A 22,443-nucleotide genomic window follows, 5' to 3' on the forward strand; every position below is an offset into this window, starting at 1 on the left:
GCGGTGTGTGTCCTTATCCCTCCCCTCCCCCTGCTGACCGGATGGGGAGTTGGCACCTAGCTCCTAGCCCCCACTGTCCCATAGCCCCACACCTCGCCAATGCCCCTGAAGTCTTGGAATCATCCTAAGTCATCAGCTGCGATCCCCAGGGTTGTAGAGCCATGGAATTCCGGAAGGGCTTGGGCTGGGAGAGGGACCTTACAGCCCCTCTTACTGTGGATGGGTTGCCCCCCCCAGATCAGGATGCCCAGGGCCTCATCAGGGCCTGGCCTGGAGCACTTTCAGGGACGGGTCAACCCCAGCTTCTCTGGGCAGCCTGTGCCAGTGCCTCATTGCCCTCCCTCCGAGTAAAGAATTTTTTCCTAACCTCTAACCTACATCTCCCCTCTTTTTGTTTAAAACTTCCCGCTTTTCCTCTCACTATCAGACCACGTAAAATGTTGATCTCCCTCCTGCTTTATAAGCTCCCTTTACATATTGGAAGGCTGTAATGAGGTCTCCCCAGAGCCTTATCTTCTCCAGGCTGAACACCCCCAGCTCCCGCTGCCTGACTTTGTGGTAGAAGTGCTCCCAGCCCTCTGAGCATCTTTGTGGAATTGCCCTGACACAAGCGCAACAGCATAAGCCTGCACTTTTCCTTGTTAAACCTCAGTAGGTTCCTTTGAGCCCACTATTCAAGCCTCCCCAAGTCTCTCTGAACGGCATTCCCTCCCTCCTGCGTTATCAACTGCAGCACTCAGCTTGGTGTCGTCAGCAAACTTGCTGAGGGTGTGCTCAGTCTCGCTGGGTTATTGACAAAGTTGTTGAAGAGCACTGGTCCCAAGACGGAAGCCTGGGGGACACCACTTATCACTGGCCTCTACCTGCACAAAGAGCCACTGACCACAGCTTTCTGGCTATGACCACCCAACTAATTCCTTACCCGCTGAATAGTCCAGCCGTAGATCCGTATCTGCAATTTGGAGATAAGGATGTGGTGTGGGACCGTATCAGAAGTCCAGGTAGGTTACGTCAGTTGCCCTTCCTTTGTCCGCTGATGCCATCACTCCATCACAGAAGGCCACTAGATTTGTCAGGCACAATCTGACCTTGGTGAAACCATGCTGGTTGTCTTGGATCGCCTCATCTTGCTCATGTCTTAACATCTCTTCCAGGAGGATCTGCTCCACAATTTTCCCAGGTGTAGACATGAGGATCGCTGCCCGGTAGTTCCCCTTCTTAAAAAATGGGTGCAGTGTTTCCTTTTTTCCAGGTGGACTTCACCTGACATCGTGGTTCTGCAAATATGATGGAGAGCGGCTTGGCAACCACAGCAGCTGGTCCTGTCAGAACCCTGGGATGCATGTTGTCAAGCCCCATAGGCTTGTACACGTTAAGTTTTGTAAGGTGGTCTGGAAACACTTATTTGACTCAGCGTGATCTTATTTTCCCAAGCATTGTCAGAGACTTTTGTTGGTTTGGTTTGGTTTCTTTCCACTCATATTTGGATGAGGCTGTCCATGACCGTGTGCAGATAGGATTCCCTACCGTCACTTCTGCGTCTGATCTCTTTAGAGAGGACGCTGACAGAAGACAGAAATTACTGACGTCTCTGTAAGAAGTTGAGACATAAAACGTTCCTTTTGTTTCTTATGTCCATTCCCGCTGGCATGGCAAGCAATCTAGTCTGTCGCATCAGCAATCGACACATACGAGCAATACGATAAGTGGGGCTGGCTTGGCCTCGCTCACGCTGCTGAGAGGGTCCCTGCTATCTTTCAAGCTCCTGAAATCATTCAAAATGGTAGGAAGAGCAGCAGTTTCAGTGGCAGCTGTGGAAATGGCTGCAGTGCAATAGCAATACCATTCTCACTTGGGTCAGCCGTCTGTGTAGCTGCCACGCGATGCAGGGAGCCAGGCACTTGCTGCTCTGTTTGTATGAGACAGCAGTGAATAGCAATGACCACGCAGGATTTTGGTGGCTGACACCACCTCCAGAAGCGTAGGGGTGCTTTGAGTATCAAGGGGCCAGGGTTGCAGGCAATCGTCCTCCAGGGACATGTGTCCCCTTGGGTTGCCATTGCCTGAGGGCATTGGGGCTGCACCAGCCCTCCTGACCAGTGCCAGGGCAGGTGATACGAGCTTGGGGTAGGTTGTGTGTCCCCTCGTTACGTCCCCCATGGCTGATGGTGGTATTCATGATGTGTCTCCGTGGTTGATTCCACATCCCCACGTCCCCACGATACAGCCCCGTGGTGGCTGATGTGTCCTCGTGCTGGGCGATGCGTTCCCATGGCGTGTCCCTGTGGTGAGGACGTGCCACTCTGATTTCTCTCCCTGATGTGCCCCCATATAGGGTGATGTGTCACCACGCCACATCCTCGCATCACCTTGTGCAGCTGCTGGGTGAAGAGGAGGCAGCACTGCTGCAGCACCTCCGGGCCATCCAACAGCTCCAGCAGCACTGCATCCCATGCCACCATGGTGCACAGGAAGACCCTCCCAAAATAAGCTGGTAAGCAGAGGAAACTTGCCAATACAGGCAAGAGGTAAGCAGAGAGAGCCCACCAGTACAGACAACCCTATCAAAAGAAGACATGTCACCGTGGGGAACGTATCGAAACAAAGCGTGCCAACGTGGGAGAAGCTACCAAAGCAACCCTTGTAAACAAACCTCGTGATAGAAGACCTCACCAAAATAACTGGCATAGACGACTATAAAGGCCACCCTTCCAAAGCCAACCCCCACAAAAACATCCTCTTGGTTACCACAGTAAAGCAACCACTGTGAACAAATGCCACCGTGGGAGATCCTACCCAGTCAAGCTCCCTAGTAAACCCTACTAAATATCCTCCCACGTAAAGACAATGACATAGAAGATCCTGCCAAACTAGCCTTGTAAGCAAACCCCATAATGGGAAACCCCACTAAAGCAAATCCCATTGTGATTGACAGCCCCCACCAAAGCCACCTTTGTAAACAAACCCACGGCAAGCCAAGGCCCAGGCCTGCTTTCCTTCCCTGCTGTGTATGGCTTTGGCTAAGAACAGAGAAGAGCGGACTGCAGTCATGGCTCAGAGAGCCTTAAGTGTGCTCTTGTGCAAGTAAACTCCAGATATTTCAAGAGCCTTGTAACGTGGGGATTGTAAATAGTGCATGGATGGGCCAAGCAGGCAGTATCCGTGAAGAAAAAATCAGTGTACATTGAGTGTGTTTAACCACACTGTGATGAGACATCTGGGGTTGCCCATTGCTGTTCCTCTTTGGATGTGCCAGTGATAGAAATTTCATTTGGGGCGGAGAGGGCAGCAAAACTGTGCTAGACAGTGCTTTGGGCTCAAGATATTTAAGGACAGCCGTAGCCTTTCCATCCTTTTAGAGATGAAGAAAACACAAGGAAAGCTGAGTGGCCCTCGGCAATGGCTCTTAAAGTGTGAAAGAGGGACAAAGCTGTCAAAGTTCCTGACCTTTCTCTGAGAAATTTCTCCTAGAGCAAGAAGAGCTCCTGTGTTGCCCCCCACCTCCCCTTCTTGAAGGCAGTAGCTCCTCTAGGAAGAGACAACATGGTGCAGACAACCACGGCCCTAAATCCCAAGCCCTTTCTTGTGTTTAGGCTGGTGCCATTTATTGGGGGCAAAAATAAGCATCCTTATGATAGTAATCCTCCTTACAGGAGTCCTGGCTGCCTTGGCAGTGATGCAGAGTTCTTGGGCAAGAGGATGCTGAAGACGTGGAGAGGTGTCACGGGAGCAAACAAGCTGCAACGCAGGTAAGAACTGCTCAAAATCCACGTGGGTATGGAATGGGGCTTTTTGCTCTAAGCTTTGCGCCCCCACACAGTCATCCCCTTTGTGCCCTGCTCATGCGTGTCCTTTTTCGCAGCAGCACACAGAGATGGGAGGCTGTCTGTGCACTCAGGCTGCAGTCAAGAGTCCAGGAGACTCTTGCCTGCAGGTGTTACCTGAGGTGGTAGAGGCAGTGCTGGCAACAGGGAGCAGTCCAAGCCTGGCAGGCTGCCTTTATTTTCAGGGGCCTTTGTGCAATGTCCTAGCATGCACATTTCCTAGGAGTGCATGATGGAGCCCATCCTGGGAACGAGATGCCATGGACAGAAAATCCTGCTCTAGACATATAGGCTTGGCCGAGTCCCTGTCCTAAGACCAAACGCCAAGGACCAGGAAAGTGTGTCATCAGAAGAGTAATTACATGCAAGGCATCTATCTACCTGTCTACGTGTCTGTCTGCACAGCAGGCCCAGCTGTCCCTGCTTCCCCTCGCCAGGGGAACTGCCCTTCCTGCTGCTTCCGGAGTCTCCTCTGGCCACAGCGACTTGGGGCAATTCCCCCTCCACCCATCTCTGCCCTGCCTGGGGTCAGTCCCCACAGCACTTCACGGGGCAGGCACGGGCAGTGCAGGTGGGCTGTGTTAAACACCCTCTGTGTCCCTTTGCACGAATAACTGCAGGCAGAGGTACGACAGAGTAAGCACCAAAAATTTAATAAATTCAAGAAACAAAGCAATAAATAAGAGAAATGACAGTAAATAGGAAGTACATTTCCACTCGTAGAACTTTCCCATAATCAAAGTCATTCTGGATCCCAAATATTTCCACTGGAGGAGGTCACGGGTGCCTAGAGCCAGAACATACCAACATACCAAGCACAGTGAAGAAAAAAGGCAACTCTGTCCCAGTGACCAGTAATGAATGTACCTCTTTTTGCCTGCTCCTGAGGGAGAGGGCACGTGTTCAGCTTGTAAGCATCATTTCACAATGCTTGGCCACAGAAGGACAAGGGGTGAGGAAGCAGGTGGTCCAGACAAATTCAGGGCAAACATGTAGAACGGCCTGGATTGAAAAGGACCTTCAAGAGAGTCCAGTTTCAAACACTCTGCCGTGGGCAGGGTTGCCAACCAGCAGACCAGGCTGCCCAGAGCCACATCCAGCCTGGCCTTGAATGCCTCCTGGGATGGGGCATCCACAACCTCCTTGGGCAACCTGTTCCTGTGTGTCACCATCCCCTGAGTGAAAAGCTTCCTCCTAATATCCAACCTAAATCTCCCCTGTTTTAGTTAAGATGTCCTGTCACTGTCAACCCATGTAAACAGCCGTTCCCCCTCCTGTTTATACGCTCCCTTCAACTACTGGAAGGCCACAGTGAGGTCTGCCCAGAGCCTTCTCCTCTCCAAGGGAAACAAGCCCAGTTCCCTCAGCCTTTCCTCATCGGACAGGAGCTCCTATTCCTTTCTGCATAGGAGAGCCCTCTGACCATCTCAGTGCCCTCCTGTGGACCCGCTCCAAGAGCTCCACGTCCTTCCTGTACCGGGGCCCCAGTCCTGGACGCAGCGCTGCAGATGGGGCCTCGCAAGAGCCGAGTAGAGGGGGACAATCACCTCCCGCTCCCTGCTGGCCACCCCTTTTTTCATGCAGCCCAGAACGCAGTTGGCCTTCCGGGCTGCAGGCGCACACTGCTGGCTCATGTCCAGCTTCTTGTCCATCCACCAGGACCCCCAAGTCCTCCTCTGCAGGGCTGCTCTCAAGGGGTTCTTCCCCCAGTAGTAAAACAAACAACAACAACAACACATTAAAAGGTCCAAATTTTTCAGCTAAGAGCTGATGAATCACTGGGATAAAGCTATATACCAACTTAGTAAATAATAAAGTTAATCTAACTACAGATAGAGAAGTAACTGACAACACAGTTGCTCAGTTCGTAGTGTTTGTTCACCGACCAAAAAAAGGTCTTTGTGATGCTTTTATAACAGCAAGCCCTTCAGCTGAGAGCTAAATACCCTTGCGGGTCACAGGCAGGCCACTGTGCATAGAAAACATGAGCTTCAGAGGAGAAGGTCGAGGAGTGGAGGAAGTCCTGTGTGATGGCAGAGTGCTGAAGACTGCCAAAGGCAAGCTGTTTGGTGCTTGTGAAGCCCAGACTCCGAGGACAATGTAGAAATGCAATCAGCATCAAGCTCTGAGCGCAGTCTGCCTGAGCTACCCACAAACGACATCTCTCTTCTGATGCCACTGGAGGACAGCTAAGTGTGAGACTGCGCTGGGCCCAAGAGGGGAGTGTTTCTTTGCAGCTCATTGCTCCTTTAGATCCCTGGTAGGAAGAGAAGCCTTTTTGGGCGGCACCGGCATAGCTGAGGAGCAGAACGCTGCAGCTGAACATGCTGCAGAAACACGTGAACATGCTGCAGAGCAGCTGAACATGTTGCAGAAAGGGAGTAGAGAGGGGGGAGAGAAGAGGCTGCCCTCCCTCGGTGTCCTGACCTGAAGCCACCCTTGGAGTCTGCATGTGAGCAAATTGCTCCAAAACCTGCACTGTTGTTTGAAAAAGCAGGAGGATATAGATAGAGGAAAACTACAACAAATGCCTCGCAAGAGATGGTGAAGTGCTTGTTTGTTCCCAGTGCTCTTCCATAGGAGTGAGGATGAAGGGATCCACAGTTGGGCTGTGGCTCTGAAATCGGCCCCATATGCACATGGAAGGGGGGCTATCTCAGCGACCTTTCCTCAGGGGGAGGGGAAAGGGAAAAGGAGAGGAGCGCAGCTGGAGAGAAACGGAGGCCACCCGCCCCTCCAACTAGGGCCATAAGGGAACAGGGGATTCAAGAGAGCAAGCCAGAGCCTAAGTCAGCAGGGCGATTGCGCTGCCATGTGGATGCTGGCCTTGTACGGGCTGGCTTGCCAGCGGCCATTTTATATAGGAAAAGTATGGGAATCAGGGGTGTTGGGGTAATAGGCAGGGTTGAGGGTGGTACAAGGGGAGTGGGGATTGGTTCATGGGTTTCCTGGGTGCGTTCGTGGGCGGTCGCGTGTCACGGTATATAAGTGCTTGTTACGCAGCAATAAATTGGCTTTCGGCGAAGGAACGCTGGTCGTTCGTTCCGTCCGACTGTCCCCTCGCCGGAGGTCGATGTTGCGCAGCAACAAGGGGTGCCTTTGGCCTGAGAAGCATCCAGCCAACCTCAGGGGCAAACAGGAACCAAAGGCCGAGCACCGGACGTGGGCCAGGTGAAGGCAGCAAAACGTGCCCCACGGTCTTCATCGAGCTCTGAGGTCAGCCTGCCCGAGTGCCCAAAGTGAAGAAGTGAGTGCTGCAGCCACTAAGATCCAGAGCAACAGAATTACTGAACTCCCCGGAGCCTTCTCCTCTCTTCTGACCAGGCTGTGAGAAGGAGTTGCCAGGCTGAGAGATACCCAGCAGCTGGAGAGGCGGATCGATGCCTTGTACTGTGCTGTGGCATGGGCAGATACACGGCCCCGTCTTAGGTCCCAGCAAGCTGAAGAAGATATAAGCAGGCTTCCAACCTGGTGGAGGGCAAACTCGTGCAGAATGAAGGGCACTGGGCCCTTCGGAAGAGAAGGTGAAATTTCCAAGGGAAAAGTGGTATTTCCGGGAGAAAAAATCCTCTTTTTGGAAGAGAAGGTGAAATTTCCAAGGGAAAAGTGGTGTTTCTGAGAGCAAATGACATAGCTGAGGGAAAAAATGTGGGAAAGGGTGGGAAAGAATGTCTTGTCTTGGAGAGAAACTGTGGTATTTTTGGTGAGCCAAGTGGTCTCCTGGGGAGAAAACATGGTAAATATGGGAGAAAATGACCTATGGAGGAGTGTCAAGTAGTATTTTTGAGTGAAAATGTCAGGTATTTCTCAGAAAAGTGCTGTTTCGGGGAGATAGTAGCATACTTGGTTGGAAAATGACGTGTTTGTGAGAAAGCTGGTATTTTGGGGGAAAAGGCCATATTTTTAAGAATAAGCAGGTATTTCTGGGGGAATATATCCCATCTTTGGGAGAAAACAGGCCTTTGTGGGAGAAAATATGTATTTGGACACTGTCCCTATGCCCCTGAAGTCCCCCTTGAGGGAGTTGATGAGTTGACTCTTCAGTGGATAACAAATGGGTTGAATAGTCAGTGCCAGAGGGTTGTGATCAACTGTTGTATGTTCATGTTGAGGCCAGTGATGAATGGTGTCCTCCAGGGTTCCATCTTGGGACTAGTGCACTTTGAGACCTTTATCAGTGACCTAGACAGTGAGATTGAGTGGACTCTCAGCTGAGTGATGCTGCTGATACAACAGAAGAGATGCCATCCAAAGGGATCTAGACAAGCCTGAAGAGTGGGCCCGGGTCTTCCTAAAGAGGTCGAACAAGACCAAGTACAAGGTGTTGCACTTGGGTCCGGGCAATCCCAGATACACATACAGACTGGGAGAAAAATTCATTGAGAACAGCCCTTGCAGAGAAGGACTCGGGGGTTCTAGTGGATGAAAAAGTTGACATGAGACAACAGTGTGCGCTTGCAGCCTGGAAGACCAACAGTATCTTTGCCTGAATCAACAGTGGGGTGGCAGCAGGGCAGAGAGCTGACTGTCCCCTTCTGCAGAGGATACAGCTGGAAGGGACTGGCAGCAAATGCTCCAGGTGGCCATGAAATCGCTCACCGCTCTGCCTTTACTGCCCTGGGTCCACCAGGCGTTGTAGCTTGCTGCCCAGGGTCTCGTCTTCTCCCTGCCATACTGCTGTTGCTGTCGGCATCTTGCAGTGGCTGTGTAACCACTGGTAGTAGGTCCTGCAAAGTTACTGCCTATGTGAAACACAGCAGTTCTTTGTCAGAAACCCCAGGCACCGCTCTGGCAGAACAGCTTTGCTTAAAACAGGTGGAGCCTAGAGCAGACACCTGTCTCCAGGCTGGCAGTGAGCGCACTGGGGCCCCTTGGGATGGAGGGCTGCTGCCTTGGGCTCCCAAAGCCACCACTTATGTTAGCCTGGCCCTGTGCTGAGGCACCTCCTCCCACTCTAAGCAGGATGACAGCTCTGAGGCTCTGAAGGCACCACTGCCTGGGGCTGCAGGCACGCTTAGCCATCCCTCTGCCTCCCTGTCCCATGCTCACCATCTTGGGTTTTGAGACAGTTTGGCCAGGCTTGTGAGCAGTAACCCACGCAGCACTGAGGGCTGACTCCTCAGGTGTGACTGGAGGAGGCCCAGGATGCTGCCATCAGTGTGCTCCTCAACACCGACGCAGCCCAGCAGCTGAAACACACCCAGCACTACAACGTGAGGATGTCCCGGTCAGCAGGATATCCAGCAGCATGCTGAATTCCCCTCCTGCAAGGCTCAGGGCAAGGGCCCCAGGACCAGTCACAGCATTGCCAGGGGTTCGAGGCCCTGCAGGGAGGCACTGCTTGCCCCACTAGGCCCTCCTCCAGGAGCACAGCTGTGGCACCTATCTCCTAGTGCTTCCGTCTCTGGCTGAGAGCTACACTTGTTTCATGGAACATCACAGCATGGTAGATAGCTGCTTTGGTTTGCAGAGCCCTGGCTGGGGGAAGAATGAGGAGATGTGCTCAGATTGCTGAGAAGCCTCAGCTACACAGAAGTTGTGGCCTTCCCACAGGTACCCACTGCTGACCACTTTGCATTCCCAGGCCCCTGGGCTCTTCCCATGCTCACGGGCCGCCCTTATGGCTACTCTGCCACACAGCTCCAGCACAGGATGCAGCACGGAGGTGTCCCAGCATGAACCAGACCTGGTTGTCCACTAGGGTAGGGCGCTTTGGGAGGTGACAGGTCCCACGAGTCCTCCTCTTGCAAGGAGCCCAGAGCTATTCTGGGACATCAGGAAAAGTCAAGGGGTGGGGGTTAGAGGTTGCCTGCCCACCTGGCTGCTTACTTCCACCAGAGGAGTGGGGACAAGAGCCTTGCTCAGGCTGGCAATGCTCCCCACAACACACTGACGCACTGTCACCTTCTGGGATCTGTTGAAGGGCAACAGGTCTGAGAAGAGAAAAGCTGCTGGTCTGCCATGGGATGAGATCACAGCTCCGGAGCGGCAGCTCTGTCAAACCCCCGGCAGTTTACACAGTGTGCCATGCTTCCCCTGATCAGGGGAAGAGCCAGGAATGGGGTTCCGCCAGCCTCATGGCCACGGGAACAACTATCAAACAGATCCACTGTGATCACCCACCATCAACCCAGCCTTCAGCTCCTCCAAAATGACCTTCAGTTCCCTCTCCAGGAGGCAAGAGCTCTGGGCTCGGAAAGTTGCTGGAGGCCTTCAGTGGGGAGCCTGGCATACAGCCCATTGGGAAGCCAGAAGAAGAGAGTTTCAATGCTGGGCTCCCTTTTCCTGGCTCCGGTTGAGACACAATTAATAGCACCCTGATGCTGTGGTTGTAGCTGAGCAATAGGTGCTAACCTGGGGCTGGGCCAGGCTGCTCAGTGGGGAAAGAGCCACTGCCTCAACATGGGGCGGAACCAGCGTTAGTCCATACCTCTGCCTGGGGAATTAGCCAGGCCTCGGTCAGTGCGTAGTGCGTATCTGTGTATCTCACATTTATCTGCAGTTATCGTTGCTATTTTCTTACTTTTCTTCATTCCTGTCTTCGTAAGTGGCTTGTATCTCGATTCACGCCGAATCATTCCTACTGCTCTGTAGGACTGTTATTGCAAATGGAGCCCAGAGTCACGGGCTAAATTAACTCCATGGGCAATTTACAGGGATGGCCTGTAGGCCACAGGAATGATATCTGTGTGTATACATGAAGAAGATAGGTGATGGTAATTTGTTAGGATGTATGGGAAATTGTGGGGCCTGAGGTGATGTAAATGATATGGAATAAGAGGTGGATACTGTCTAAGTTTCAACTGGAACAGAGTTGTTTTCCTTCAAAATGTCTGGCGTGATGCTATGTTTTGATTTTAGGAGAAAAACAGCGTTGTCAATACAGTGATGTTTTAGTAGTTGCTGAGCAGTGCGGTACTGAGCCAAGGATATTTCTGTTTCTTAGCTTCTCATACTGTCCTGCTAATGAGCAAGAGACTTGAGGGGCTCAAGGAGCTGGAAGGGCACAGAACCAGGACATCTGACCTAACTTGGCCTAAGAGATAGTCCATACCATATAACAGCATGTGAAAAAAGCTGTAAAACTGAAGGCAGCTGCCTGCCCAGCAGGCTCCCACACCAGCCAGCCCCTACCCAGCCCCATGCTTGCAGACAGCCCTGCTCCAGGCTCTGATGGCTCAGGGCTGGGAGAGGGACCAGGCCAGGCTGCCCATTCCCCCGTGCAGGCACTGAGCCTGGCTGCAGCTTGGAGCAGTGCCATTGCAGCCATCAGCCCACAGCAGACCAAGGTGAGAGCTTGCTGCTGGGAACCCCTAGCATGAGTTTCAGTGATGGTGGTGGTTTCCTTGGGAAATTTCTCCTTTTTGTTCATGCAACAGGAAGCTGGGCTGGATCTCTGCCCTGAGACACCCTACTCCAGAGCCCCGTTGGCATGGAGTGATCTGCAGGGTTTGGATCTCCCCTGCCTGATCCCTCCTGCTGTGGGCTCATTGAGGCTGCAGCCTCATTCTCTCATTCTGCTCGTTGTCACAACCAGAATGTGGTGCTCCAGCTGTCCCTCAGCACGCATAGCTTGTTCAAGAGTTGTTTTTGGTGTAATGGCCAGCACACAGGGTGGGACACTGTCTGAAGGATATGTGCTCAAGACAGAGGCTGAGCAAAGCAGCAAGGCCAAGAGCCCTCTTGGTCGTGATTGCCTCTGCAGGGAAACGTCATACCCACATCAGCTCCCGTCAGTCCCCACGTTCAGCCATTGCTGGGCAGCTCTGTGCTGGCCGCACTCATCAGGGGGGGAAGCAGACCCAGACAGATAGGAATGAGTGTTGCTAAACCCCCTCTGTGGAAGTGCGTGGGTCTGCAAAATGCTTGCAATGACAATGGAGCGCTTCCAAAGGCACCAGATGTGTCCAGGATGCCCAAGGATGGCAGGAATGCCCCTCCAGCTTCCCTTCCCTGTGCCCTGCTGCATGCCCGCTGCCTCCATGGTGACTGCAGACATTCATTTGCCTGCAGATACAGAGACAGGACGCAGAGACTGGGAGAGAGTCAGCTCTGGCCCACATTTTATTTGGTCTCCAAGAGAAGCCAAGCAGGGTAATATCTCAGTAGAAGGAATCCAAACATTTGTGTAGAAGCTTGATAACTACTAAAAACAAAAATAAGAGCAAAAAATGACTACTAATGTAGATAAATAAGTAATGAAGATAAATAAATAAATTCCCGCATATAACTAAATGATGTGCAGGAAGGAACGTAAAGCAGAGGTCATAGAACAGACTGTGAGTTATTTGTAGAGAGAGATGACTCATAAGTTCAGTGCTGCTAAAAACTGTGGCGCCATTTTCCTCAATGCATGCGTGAGCTCTGGTTCCTTATGCTGTAGATGAGGGGGGTTCACTGTTGGAGGCACCACCGAATACAGAACTTTCTGTATTTGAATGAATACAGAGGTGAGGAAGGCAATGTATATGTATCTCTCAATTTGTATCTCGTATGCTTTGTCACCAGGGCTCCCAATCTGCCTACCAGTGGGATTCCATTTTCCCTAATCTTTTGCTTTTTATGTACTTGTAGAAGCCTTTTATTTTCCTTTCAGGTCTCTTGGCTAACTAAATTCAAAATGGGCTTTGGCTATCCCAAACCTATCTCTGCATGCTTGGGAAGTTATCATCAGTCTCCCCATTTTCTTGACAATTTGTGCTTCACTGTTGCCTTTCAGGAGCTCCCAAGACGGTTTTCTTCTTCCTGGGGAGCTTCTATTCATGCATCCATCACAGCATTGCAGCTCTGTGAGCTATCTCCCTGTGCCCTTTATTTCTACGAGATCACAATCTCACGAACTGCATATAGGTTTCCATTTCCTGCTGTTTGCTCCCCCTGCTATCTGCATGAGTGTACAGGCATGTAAGAGAAATGCCCAACAGTGCTGATGTCCCTGAGAGAGTATGAGAGCTTTCACCATACTCCTCTCCCACGAGCAATTCCACAACAGTGTGCAAAGACTTGGATTGACTTGCACAGTGCTGCTTTGTGGATTGCAGTGTTCCTCTTGTGTGTATAAATGTTTGCTTGCCTACCCCATCCTCATGTCATTCTTTCTTATTCCCCTCTCTCTTCCCACATTCCAGTATTAGTGTTAACAGGCTCTCTGGTCTGACAGTAAAGATAATATGACTCTACTTTGTCGTACTTTGGGATAATTTGGGGAATATTTTTTCTCTTCCAAGCAGTGGCTGATCCTCAGAGAGTGTCTTGAGGAAATTGAAATTAAAACTTTTTTGGTGGTACCAGCTGTGCAACTGCTTGTTGACCCAGTCCTCCTCACAAGCACAGGAAAAAAAGATGACAACCTGAGTCACCCGTGCCCTTGATCACTGCCTCCAGGATCACATAATAGTGCTCAGCACTTCCCCAGTTTGTCTCTATCATTGGTGCCTACGTAGATGAGATCTAGAGGGCAACAGTCGAAGGACCAGAAAAGCTTCAGTTTTCCTATGTCAAAGAGGAAAAGGGATTCTAGCCCTGCAGTTGGCAGGACTCACTGAGAGGGTTTTAAACTAAGTTTGAAGGGGAAGGAGAAAGGAGACAAAGACAGATTTGCTAGATATGAGCCTAGGGGAGCATGCCAGAGTTAGGGAGACCAATAGCCTGACTGAAGAGCATCTACATCAATGCAGGCAGCACAGGCAGCAGGCGGGAGGCGCTGGAAGATGTGATGGGACAGGAGAACTGTGACACAGTCACCATCACTGCAGCGTGGCGGGATCAGTCCCACCACTGGAGAGCTGCAGTGGATGGCTACAAGCTCTTCAGAAGAGATAGGTGAGGAAGAAAGGGTGATGGCATGGCTCTTTATGTCAGGGGGTATTTCGATGTCATGGAGTTTGGGGCTGGGAATGATATCCCTTACGGATAATGATCAGGGGAGGGCCAACAAGGTGAACGTTTTGGTGGAAGTCTGTTATAGACTGCCCAACCAGGATGAAGAGGCAGATGAAGTGTTCTACAAGCAGCTGGCCAGAGTCACGCAATTGCTAGCCCTTGTTCCTGTGAGAGACTTCAACTTACCAGAAGTTGCTGGAAATATCATACAGCAGAGAGTAAACAGTCTTGGGGGTTCCTGGAGTGCATGGAAGGTGACACAGCTGGTAAGAGAGCCTACCAGGGGAAGCGCCTCACTAGATCTGATGTTCACAAATAGAAAAGGAAACGTGGTGATTGGAAACTGTCTAAGGAAGAGCAGCTATGAAATGGTGGAGTTCTCTATTCTTGGTGAGCTCAGGAGGGGGGGTCAGCAAAACTGCTACCTTGGACTTCCTAAGAGCAGACTTTGACCTGTTCAGGAGACCGGTAGGGAGGGTGCCCTGGGATTCAGTCCTGAATGGTGGAGGGGTCCAGAGAGGTTGGTTCCTCCTCAAGAAGGAAGTCTTAAAGGTAAGGAACAGCTTATCCCTGTGTGCCATAAGATGACAGGAAAGGAGACTGATTGGTTGAACAAGGGAGTTTTGCTGAGACTCCAGGAAAAAAGTGAGCTTACCAACTTTGGAAAAAGGGCCAGGCAACTCAAGGAGAGTACAAGGATGTTGCTAGGATACGCAGAGAGAAAATTCAAAAGGCAAAAGTCCAGCAAGAACTTAGTTGTCCAGAGAAGGACTACTAAACTGTGGAGAATCTTATGGGTGGTGGCTGAAGGAACTGGGATGGTTCAGTCTGGTGGAGTTCAGGAGAGACCACATCGTTCTCTACAGTCTGTGAAAGGAGGTTGTGGTGAGGTGGGAGCTGGCCTCTGCTCCCAGGTAACAGTGATAGGATAACAGGTAATGGCGTTAAGTTGCACCAGGGGAGATTCAGGTTGGGTATTAAGAAACATTTCTTCTCCGGAAGAGCAGTGAGGCAGTGGCACAGCTGCCCGGGTTGGTGGTGGAGTCACCATCCCTGGAAGAGATCAAGGACTGGAGATGTGACACTGAGGTCAATGGACATGGTAGGGGCGGACTGACGGATGGACTAGACGATCTTAGTGGTCTTTTCCAACCTTAACGATTATATGATTCTATAAATCCTGCCTCTGTCAGTACCTGGAAACAAAAGGCACTCTTGGTTTCCTCAGAGATTCCCAGCAATCTTGATATCTTAAAAAAAGTCCCAAGAAAACATTTTCAGATCACAATTGGACAGGTCCTTAAGAAGTTGGTGGGAACTCACTGTTCTCCCTGGCAGGAGCGTGTGCTTGATCTACAGACTCCAAAAATCTCTTGCAACCTCAATGATTTGATGTTACTGTTATCTCTGAAAAGGCTACTGAAGTTCCTGAAGCCATCAATTGCTCATCTGTGTGAGAGTTAGCACCAAGCAGATGAGGTATTAAGGTGATGTGATGTTGCTTCTTTTGGGCCTCAAACTTTCCAAGTTTGAAGTTTAATCACCAGTGATTTCTTGCACGCAACAGGCCTTTCTCACACTTGAAACACCTGTGTAGTGCAACGTAATGACAACTGAGACTGATGCACACAGAAAGCCAAGGCTGGAAAACAATGATATTTCAACTACCCTGGAGTCCTTTGAAGATCCAGGAATATCCAGTAGGGCTGGAAGAGCCTTCAACATCTGAGGCACGTAGTTACTTGGGAGAAAAGAAGGAAAAAGGCTTTGAGGAGATACAGATCTGCTGGCATGAGAGCAAGGCTGGGAAGTGGGCGCCTGGAGCCTGCAGGCGTGTGGCAGTGTAGGACAGCCCAAGGTGGGGATGGCTGAGGGAGCTGGCAGGGCTGGAAGGTGGAAGGAGAACTGAGGTCTTTGTCCCCTTGGTTGTGGCAGTTGTGTCTGCGTGGAGGCATGCCGTCCTCGCTACACTGAGACCTCTTTGCCTTTATGCAGCCCTGCAGAAACACCAGCAGATGTCATATCATTCTCCTTGACAAAACACTGCATACCCCACATCCCACTGAAAATGGGAGAACTCTGGGACACGTGTAAGGGATGGATCTCCTTTCCCTGGGTCTGCAGGCCAGGGCTTGGCCTTTCTGCTTCATCAAACAAACCAAGGAGTTTATTCAGCATCGCATACCTGCCCAGTGCTTCCCTCTTAACTGCAATCATGGCCTCCAACTATCTGCTCTAACAAGTCCATGAGGAGATTTTGTTGGTACTGCTGGGGACCAGTTAATACTCAAGACAACTACAACATTTCCTTCTGAGTTCACTTTCTCGTGTGGTTCCATCAGCCTCCCCTCAGAACTTGAAGTTCATGGACACGACACCCAATGCGCTGTGGGGCTCATTACAGCGCAGGCAGACCTAGCAAGATTCCTCGAATCTTCAAGACATCTACAGTTAATTATGTCTCATGGAGGTTTTTACAAAAATGAATTTTTCATATTTAAATGTATTTTTCATTATGTTTCTAACCAAAGAGGTGATGGAAGCTGTCTGCATCTTACAGTCTTCCAGGCTGCCTCCTAAGGAGGTCTGGACAAGATGTTGCAGCCAGCCTTGCTCCTCACCTCCCCTTCCCCACCACTTTCCTCCTCAGCCACTTCCTTCACTTTTCCATACAGCAGACTTTTCCACCAAAGTCTGGGTGTTCCAGCTCCTCTGCACAACCTTCCACCTGCTTCCTTGGAGAAATGGCTGCACGCAAGCATTGGTTTTGATTGTTGTTGTTGCTTTGTTATAGGTAAAACTGATAACAAGTATGAGAGCAAGAAAACACAGTCCTCAACTGTCAACCAAATCCAAGCAGCCTCCATTGAGTTTCACCTTCCATAAGGTATAACTGTACAAGGAACATTTGACACAGAGAGACAGCAAATCATAAATAGAAATATAATTATGGCCATAGGGACAATGAGAAAGAGCACTTTAAATGAGCAAGCTTAAAATCCCTACAGTTCCAAGAAGCAGCTGGATTGGTGAGTGACCAAAGAGTATGTGGAAGAGAAATCTGGAGAATAACGGGAAGTGTGCACATACAGAGAGTTGCTGGAAAGGTGACTTCCAGCATGGACTGTTGAATCAGGCCAGGTGGGAACACCTGCAGGGCTGCAGAGACAAAGTGCACTGCATAAGAGACAGAGAACTGTCAAGTCCAAGGGGAAATAAATATTTTTTTCTCTGGTATTTATAAACACGAAGAAAAAAAAAATGCTAATGGGAAAACGCTAACATTTCAGTACCAATGTTCAGTCGCCTCAGGTGGTAAGCAATCTTCATATATTTTTCAGGTAATTCTCAGACCCACAACTCCAGTTTTCTGCCTTGCTTAGAGCAGAGAGCCCCCAAACTCCCTGCCCAGCACTGTTACTGTGGTACCATCTGGAATATTCCCCAGCAGTGTGAGAGCTGGGACAGGAGAGAGGCAGAAGCAAGCCAGGGAGACGTGGCTGGGAGGCTCTCGAAGGACCCTGAAGGACCCTGAGTGCCCTGGGGCAGGTAGCAAACACGGGATGTCCTTCGGTGTCACAACCCCTGCAGCAGAGAGGACGGGCCCTCTGCCTGATCGTTGTGCTCTGCCCTGCCTTCTTATTAAACTCTAAATATAAACTTCTTATAAAACTAAATAAAGACCTGGGAGTTTGGCACACAAGTGTGCTCATTTGTGTGGGTAAATGTCTGTGCATGCTTTGCTCGCCAAGCTCAGGGGGGGCTGGCTGGAGGACAGCAAGCTCCAGAGACACAGGGTTGGGGCTGCCAAGTGGGGAACAGCCCAGGGCCTGGGCAGGGCACCCAAGGGGACCCAAAGACCAGCTGCGCACTCAAGGAGCCAAGCCCACCTCTCGATCCCACCTATGTGCAACATCCCTTCCCCGATGGCCTGAGATGACATAGGCCAACCGAGGTAGAGATAGCTCACCCTGAAGTTGCCTGTCAAGATCTATCTGAGCCACTTCAATCCTAGCAGCCCAATCCACCTGCTGGTTGTTTTGATGCTCTTCAGTTGCACAACTCTGGGACACCAGGGCATTTATGTGATGAATCGCATTCTCTACCTGGGCAGCGACATCCCGCCACAACGCAGCAGCCCAGATGGGCTTGCCACTGCACTGACAATTTTTGTGCTTCCTCTGCTGTAACCACCCCCAGCTGCGTGGTCAGCGCGAGCCATGAGTTCCACATAGCACCAGCTGCATGACGTGGGGAAGGAACTCTCCCTCTGAACATCCAGCCCAGCTCAGGCAGTCACGTGCCAAAAGGGGCTGTGCTTCAGTACCAACCACCTCCAGAGCTGCCTGGACTGCTTCATATGCTGCCAAGAGTTGGAGTATAGCAAGCCTCAGATCCCCATATCCTCAACTCCAAAGCCCCTCCCCCCCCTCAGGGTTGACCTTGCGTCTCCCCTGGCGCTTTCTGCCTGAGGCTCCCAGTCCTCTAGGAGGCAGTCTATAGCATGTTTTTTCATCTTGTCCTGTCCAGACTGACCAAAGCGCTGCTACACGAACTGTGTCCTGTTTGATTTGTTCAAAATGAAGACTGGTTTTCAGAAGGACTAGGATTATTGTCTTTCTCTTTCTCAAAACCCTCCTCCAGTAGTCATGGATTTTTGTTGTTCTGGATAGGTAAAGGGACTCTACCTTAGTGCAGAGTAAACAGACCTGGTGCATCTGTCAGCTCTGCTCTCAGCTGCCTGGCTCTTACACTTCTTTGAGCTGAAGAGTCTTTACAAGAAGACATTACCTGAGAAACAAATCAGATATTGCTGAGAGCAGGCAAATCCCATTCCAAAGCACAGAACAAGAAATTCCTCAGCTTTTCTCAGAATACTTAAAAGATCTCAACTCTCCTGTTCTAGGCAGACACACAGACAGCTCCTTGCAGCTGTCCACATGCAGATTCATTTCTACAGGCCTATCAGTAGGACGCCTTCTCCATGGAACTCCTCGATAGCCCAAAGATCCTACAGGAAAGGTGTATTTGTCTGGTGGGTAGCTTGCAGCCCAGCAGGATGCCCCAGAGAAACACTGTCATATCCTGGAGATGGGGGGCACTGAAGGAAGAGTCGTCTTCGCACATCTCTGAGTATGGCAACACAGCACCCACAGCCCCGTGTGTTGACACTGCTGGGATGCTTTGGAAATAATAGAAGGGGGTGGGACAGCTCGCTCACCTGGGGTACTGCAATGGGGACTGCAAAAGGGATACGGGCTCTGCTAGACACAGTGGCAGGAGAATGAGGAAGGAACAAGGATGCCCTGTGAGAATGTGCAGCTCATATGTACAGAGCTGGTCTCTGAGAAAACAAAAGTTTCTGAAGAACAGATAAGTAGCTTTCAGGAATGAGGATGAGTGGAGAATTCGGTAAGGGCTGCACTGCCTTGGCTATTATCAACCTCTGGATGAAGGAGAAGCAGAAATCTTCTGTCAGCAATTCCAGAAAATCTCCACATAAATGGGCAGCATCCAGAGGGGAACTGCAATTGCCCTGGCATTCACAGGCAGCGCCTGTGAATTTCTTTTAGAAGAAGCTGCAAAGAGCCTGGAGGGTCTACAGACCCACAGGGGTCCCTGCTGTTCCTATGGAGTTACACCCCAGGGACTCTATAGAGCCAATACAACTGCCCCACCCTATGTGGCACCTCTGTCCCCTGCAGAATTCATCCAACATGTCCTGTAAGAGCTGCATCTCTAAACTTATAAGGCAGCGCCCCTCTACCCCTACAGGACGACACTGAAGACCCACAAGTGAAAAATTTGATTTTAGTGTGGAAAAAGTGGGAAAAAACATATTATTGAAAACGTCATCTGAGCCAGCAGGATGCCAGTGGTGCGGGCGACGGGAGGCAACAGCACTAGGTGGCACTCAGCAGGTGGCGCTTGGGGGCAGTGGCAGTGTAGGGGTGCCAACGCCATTCCACATCAGCAGCATCCCCTTGCTCCAGGGTCCCCAGGCGGATCAGGTAGGCTGCAGGGAAACGGGACACATTGGAGACATGATGGGGACCCATAGGATGCAACAGGGGCATAAAGACATGGTGGGGAAATGGAGATACATTGGGAAGATGAGGAAGAGGTGGACACGACGGGGACACGGGGACACAACGGAGACATGGGGGGGGACATGGGGGACGCGATGGTGACGCACCGATACACGGGAGACAAGGGGATGCAGCGATCTGGAGGACACAGGGACAGGTTGAGGACACAAGGACACACTATGGACATGGTGGACATAATGGGAACACACCAGTGACATGGGAATGCAAGGGACACGTTGGGGATATAAGGACATGGTGGAAACACGGGGAACATAATGGGAACCTGTTGCGGCATGGGGACATGTGATGGAGATGTGGGAAACACAGGAAAATGGTAAGACAGGTTGGGGCACGAGGACACACGAGGGACATGGGGAACACGAGGGGAACATACTGGGGACATGAAGGTACATGGAAAACATGGGGACATGGAGTTATGAGGGACAGAGAGATGGGAGATGGGGAAACAGGAACACAACAGTGACATGGGGTTACATGGGAAATATGGGAATACGGCCACATTAAAGGACACAGGGATATGGGGGACATGGGGATTTGGGGGACACAGAGCCATGTTGGGGACACAAAGACAGTTGACAGGAACATATTTGGGATGTGGAAAGTTAATGAAGACATGGAGAATGTCTTCATTAGCGATATGGGGACGTGGAGACATGCTGGGACAAACAGGGACAAGGGGGAACACTGGGGACAATGAGGACATGGGGGAAATGTTGGAGATAGGAGCATGTGGGGTACACGTGACATGCGGGGACACATCCAGGAACATAGGAGGATGCTGGGGACATGGGAGAAACGTTGGAGACCTACACATGGAGGACATACTGGGAAATGAGAGAACACTGGGCTGTGGGGAAATGCTGTGGATACGTGAGAAGATAACAGGCACGGGGAACGCAGGGACACAAGGGGACAGGGGACATGTTGGGGACACCCTAGAGACACATTGCAGATGTGGGAACACGTGGAGGGAAATGAGGGTTAACAAAAGGCACAGACATAAACAGAGGGTGTCAAGCACTAGGGCTCGGGGAAAGGGATAGAAGATGCTGAGGGGTCTGGGAAGGCCACGGGGACACTTGGGAACACTCACGGCGTAGCTGGAAGCGGGGTCCCACCTCCTCTAGCTCCACTGTCTTTCCCTGGCGCCGGTAAACATGGTTCCTGCAAGGACACCACTGTTTCCTAAAAGTTCCCAAGGTTCTTTAACCCCATCCACATCCCCCGTGCCTCCACAATATCCCCACTGCCTCCCAAAGTACATGTGACATCCTTCCCAGTGCCCGTCCCACCCAGGTCACCCTGCATTCCCACCGGACAAGAATGACGTCGTCTTCGTTGGCAAAAGCCACCACGCGGCGGGTCTGCGGCCGGGGGACAGGGAACAGGTGCTTGAGGATGGTCCCCAGCTGATGAACAGGCACAAGGACACTTACCACAATGTGCTGCCCACGTTCCTCCCAGTTTCCCCACTGTCCCAGTCTCCACGTCCCTCATCATCCCTCCCTTTGTTCCCGTGTCACCATGCTCCACTACATCCCCACATCCCTCCACGTTCCCACATTCCCCCAGTGCTCCCCATATTCTCCGAAGTTCCCATATCCTCCAGGTTTCTTAGTCCCTCCATGTCCCCCACGTCCCTCACATCCCAAGTCCCCCAACATCCCAATGTCCCTCCATGTTCTCATATGTCTCCCAACATCCCCACATCCCCTACGCCATGTATCCCTCCACATCCCCACATCCCTCTATGTCCTCGTGAAACCCCATATCTCCGTGTCCTCCGAAGTCCCAGTGTCCCTGTGCCCATCACTTCCCCGGTACCCCCATCAACCCCACACCCCACATCTCCACATACCCATGTCCCCTCCCTGCTCCCCTTGTGTCCTGCAATGCCTCTTCGTCCCCTTACCCGACGTCCCAGTGCGCTGTCCAGTCGGTGCAACAAGATGTGCGGTGCTCCTAGGGGAGCACCTCCAAGACCCCCCACTTCATGCCTCAGCACAGCCCCGCTCAGCGTGAAGTGGGCTGTAGGGCCATGGGGCAGGTGGCACAGAACCAGCCCATCTGGGGACAGTGGTATCAGTGAGAGGCCACATTCCATCAGCGTGCCCATTCCCTTTAGTCCTGCACACCTCCCCACAGCTCCACCCCTTCATGTTAGCCAACGCTTTTCCGGTTAGTCCCACCCCTCATGCACTAGCCTCCCCCTCCCATTAGCCTCACCCTTTCCCAGCCCAACACAGGCCCCTCAACACCACGTTTTCCCCCAGCACAGGGCACCTCCTGTGGGCCCCCCCTTTTCCAAGTCTCCACCCCATCTCACCAGGCCGTCCGCGGGTCTCATGCAGTACCAGCAGATCAGTGACGCCAGCTGCCCGGCACGCATTCACCAGGGCCCCCACCTCTGCCCGGCCCCTGTTCAGCCGCCGTGCCCCTGGGATCACCAGGCACAGCTCCTGGGGGTGAAGCAGGTCAAGAAGCCATGCCTACTACCTCGACTGTGCCAATAAATGCTCCACCCACCCCAACGAGCTCCTCGCCCACGTCCTAGTGTGGATTCAGGCCCACGGGGGGCACCATTCATTCACCATTCTTCAAGAAAGGTGGCACAGAAAAGGGTGTCT

The 22,443-nt window shown here is 51.6% G+C and overlaps 1 protein-coding gene across 1 annotated transcript; it reads right to left on the minus strand.

The window, feature by feature from the left end:
- Positions 1-19,503: 19,503 nt before the first annotated feature.
- Positions 19,504-22,426, minus strand: LOC149916096 (U3 small nucleolar ribonucleoprotein IMP4-like). The gene is made up of 6 exons (XM_090149667.1): positions 22,408-22,426; positions 22,143-22,275; positions 21,729-21,883; positions 21,131-21,225; positions 20,910-20,980; positions 19,504-19,722 (listed from the first exon to the last, which is right to left on the minus strand). The coding sequence occupies exons 1-6, from the start codon at positions 22,408-22,410 to the stop codon at positions 19,610-19,612; spliced, it is 570 nt and encodes a 189-aa protein (XP_090005793.1). The 5' UTR covers positions 22,411-22,426; the 3' UTR covers positions 19,504-19,609.
- Positions 22,427-22,443: the final 17 nt, after the last annotated feature.

The sequence above is a fragment of the Phasianus colchicus genome, chromosome 13 (assembly GCF_987193195.1).
Source record: "Phasianus colchicus chromosome 13, bPhaCol1.hap1.1, whole genome shotgun sequence".
NCBI classification, from domain to species: domain Eukaryota; kingdom Metazoa; phylum Chordata; class Aves; order Galliformes; family Phasianidae; genus Phasianus; species Phasianus colchicus.

What these genes read in the sequence shown, in the direction of transcription:
- LOC149916096 (XM_090149667.1), bottom strand. An exon ending in GACGACGTCATTCTTGTCCG is followed by an intron (nt 20,981 to 21,130) that starts GTGGGAATGCAG and finishes GTGTCCTTGCAG; the next exon opens with GAACCATGTTTACCGGCGCC. An exon ending in ACCCCGCTTCCAGCTACGCC is followed by an intron (nt 19,723 to 20,909) that starts GTGAGTGTTCCC and finishes GTTTCCCTGCAG; the next exon opens with CCTACCTGATCCGCCTGGGG.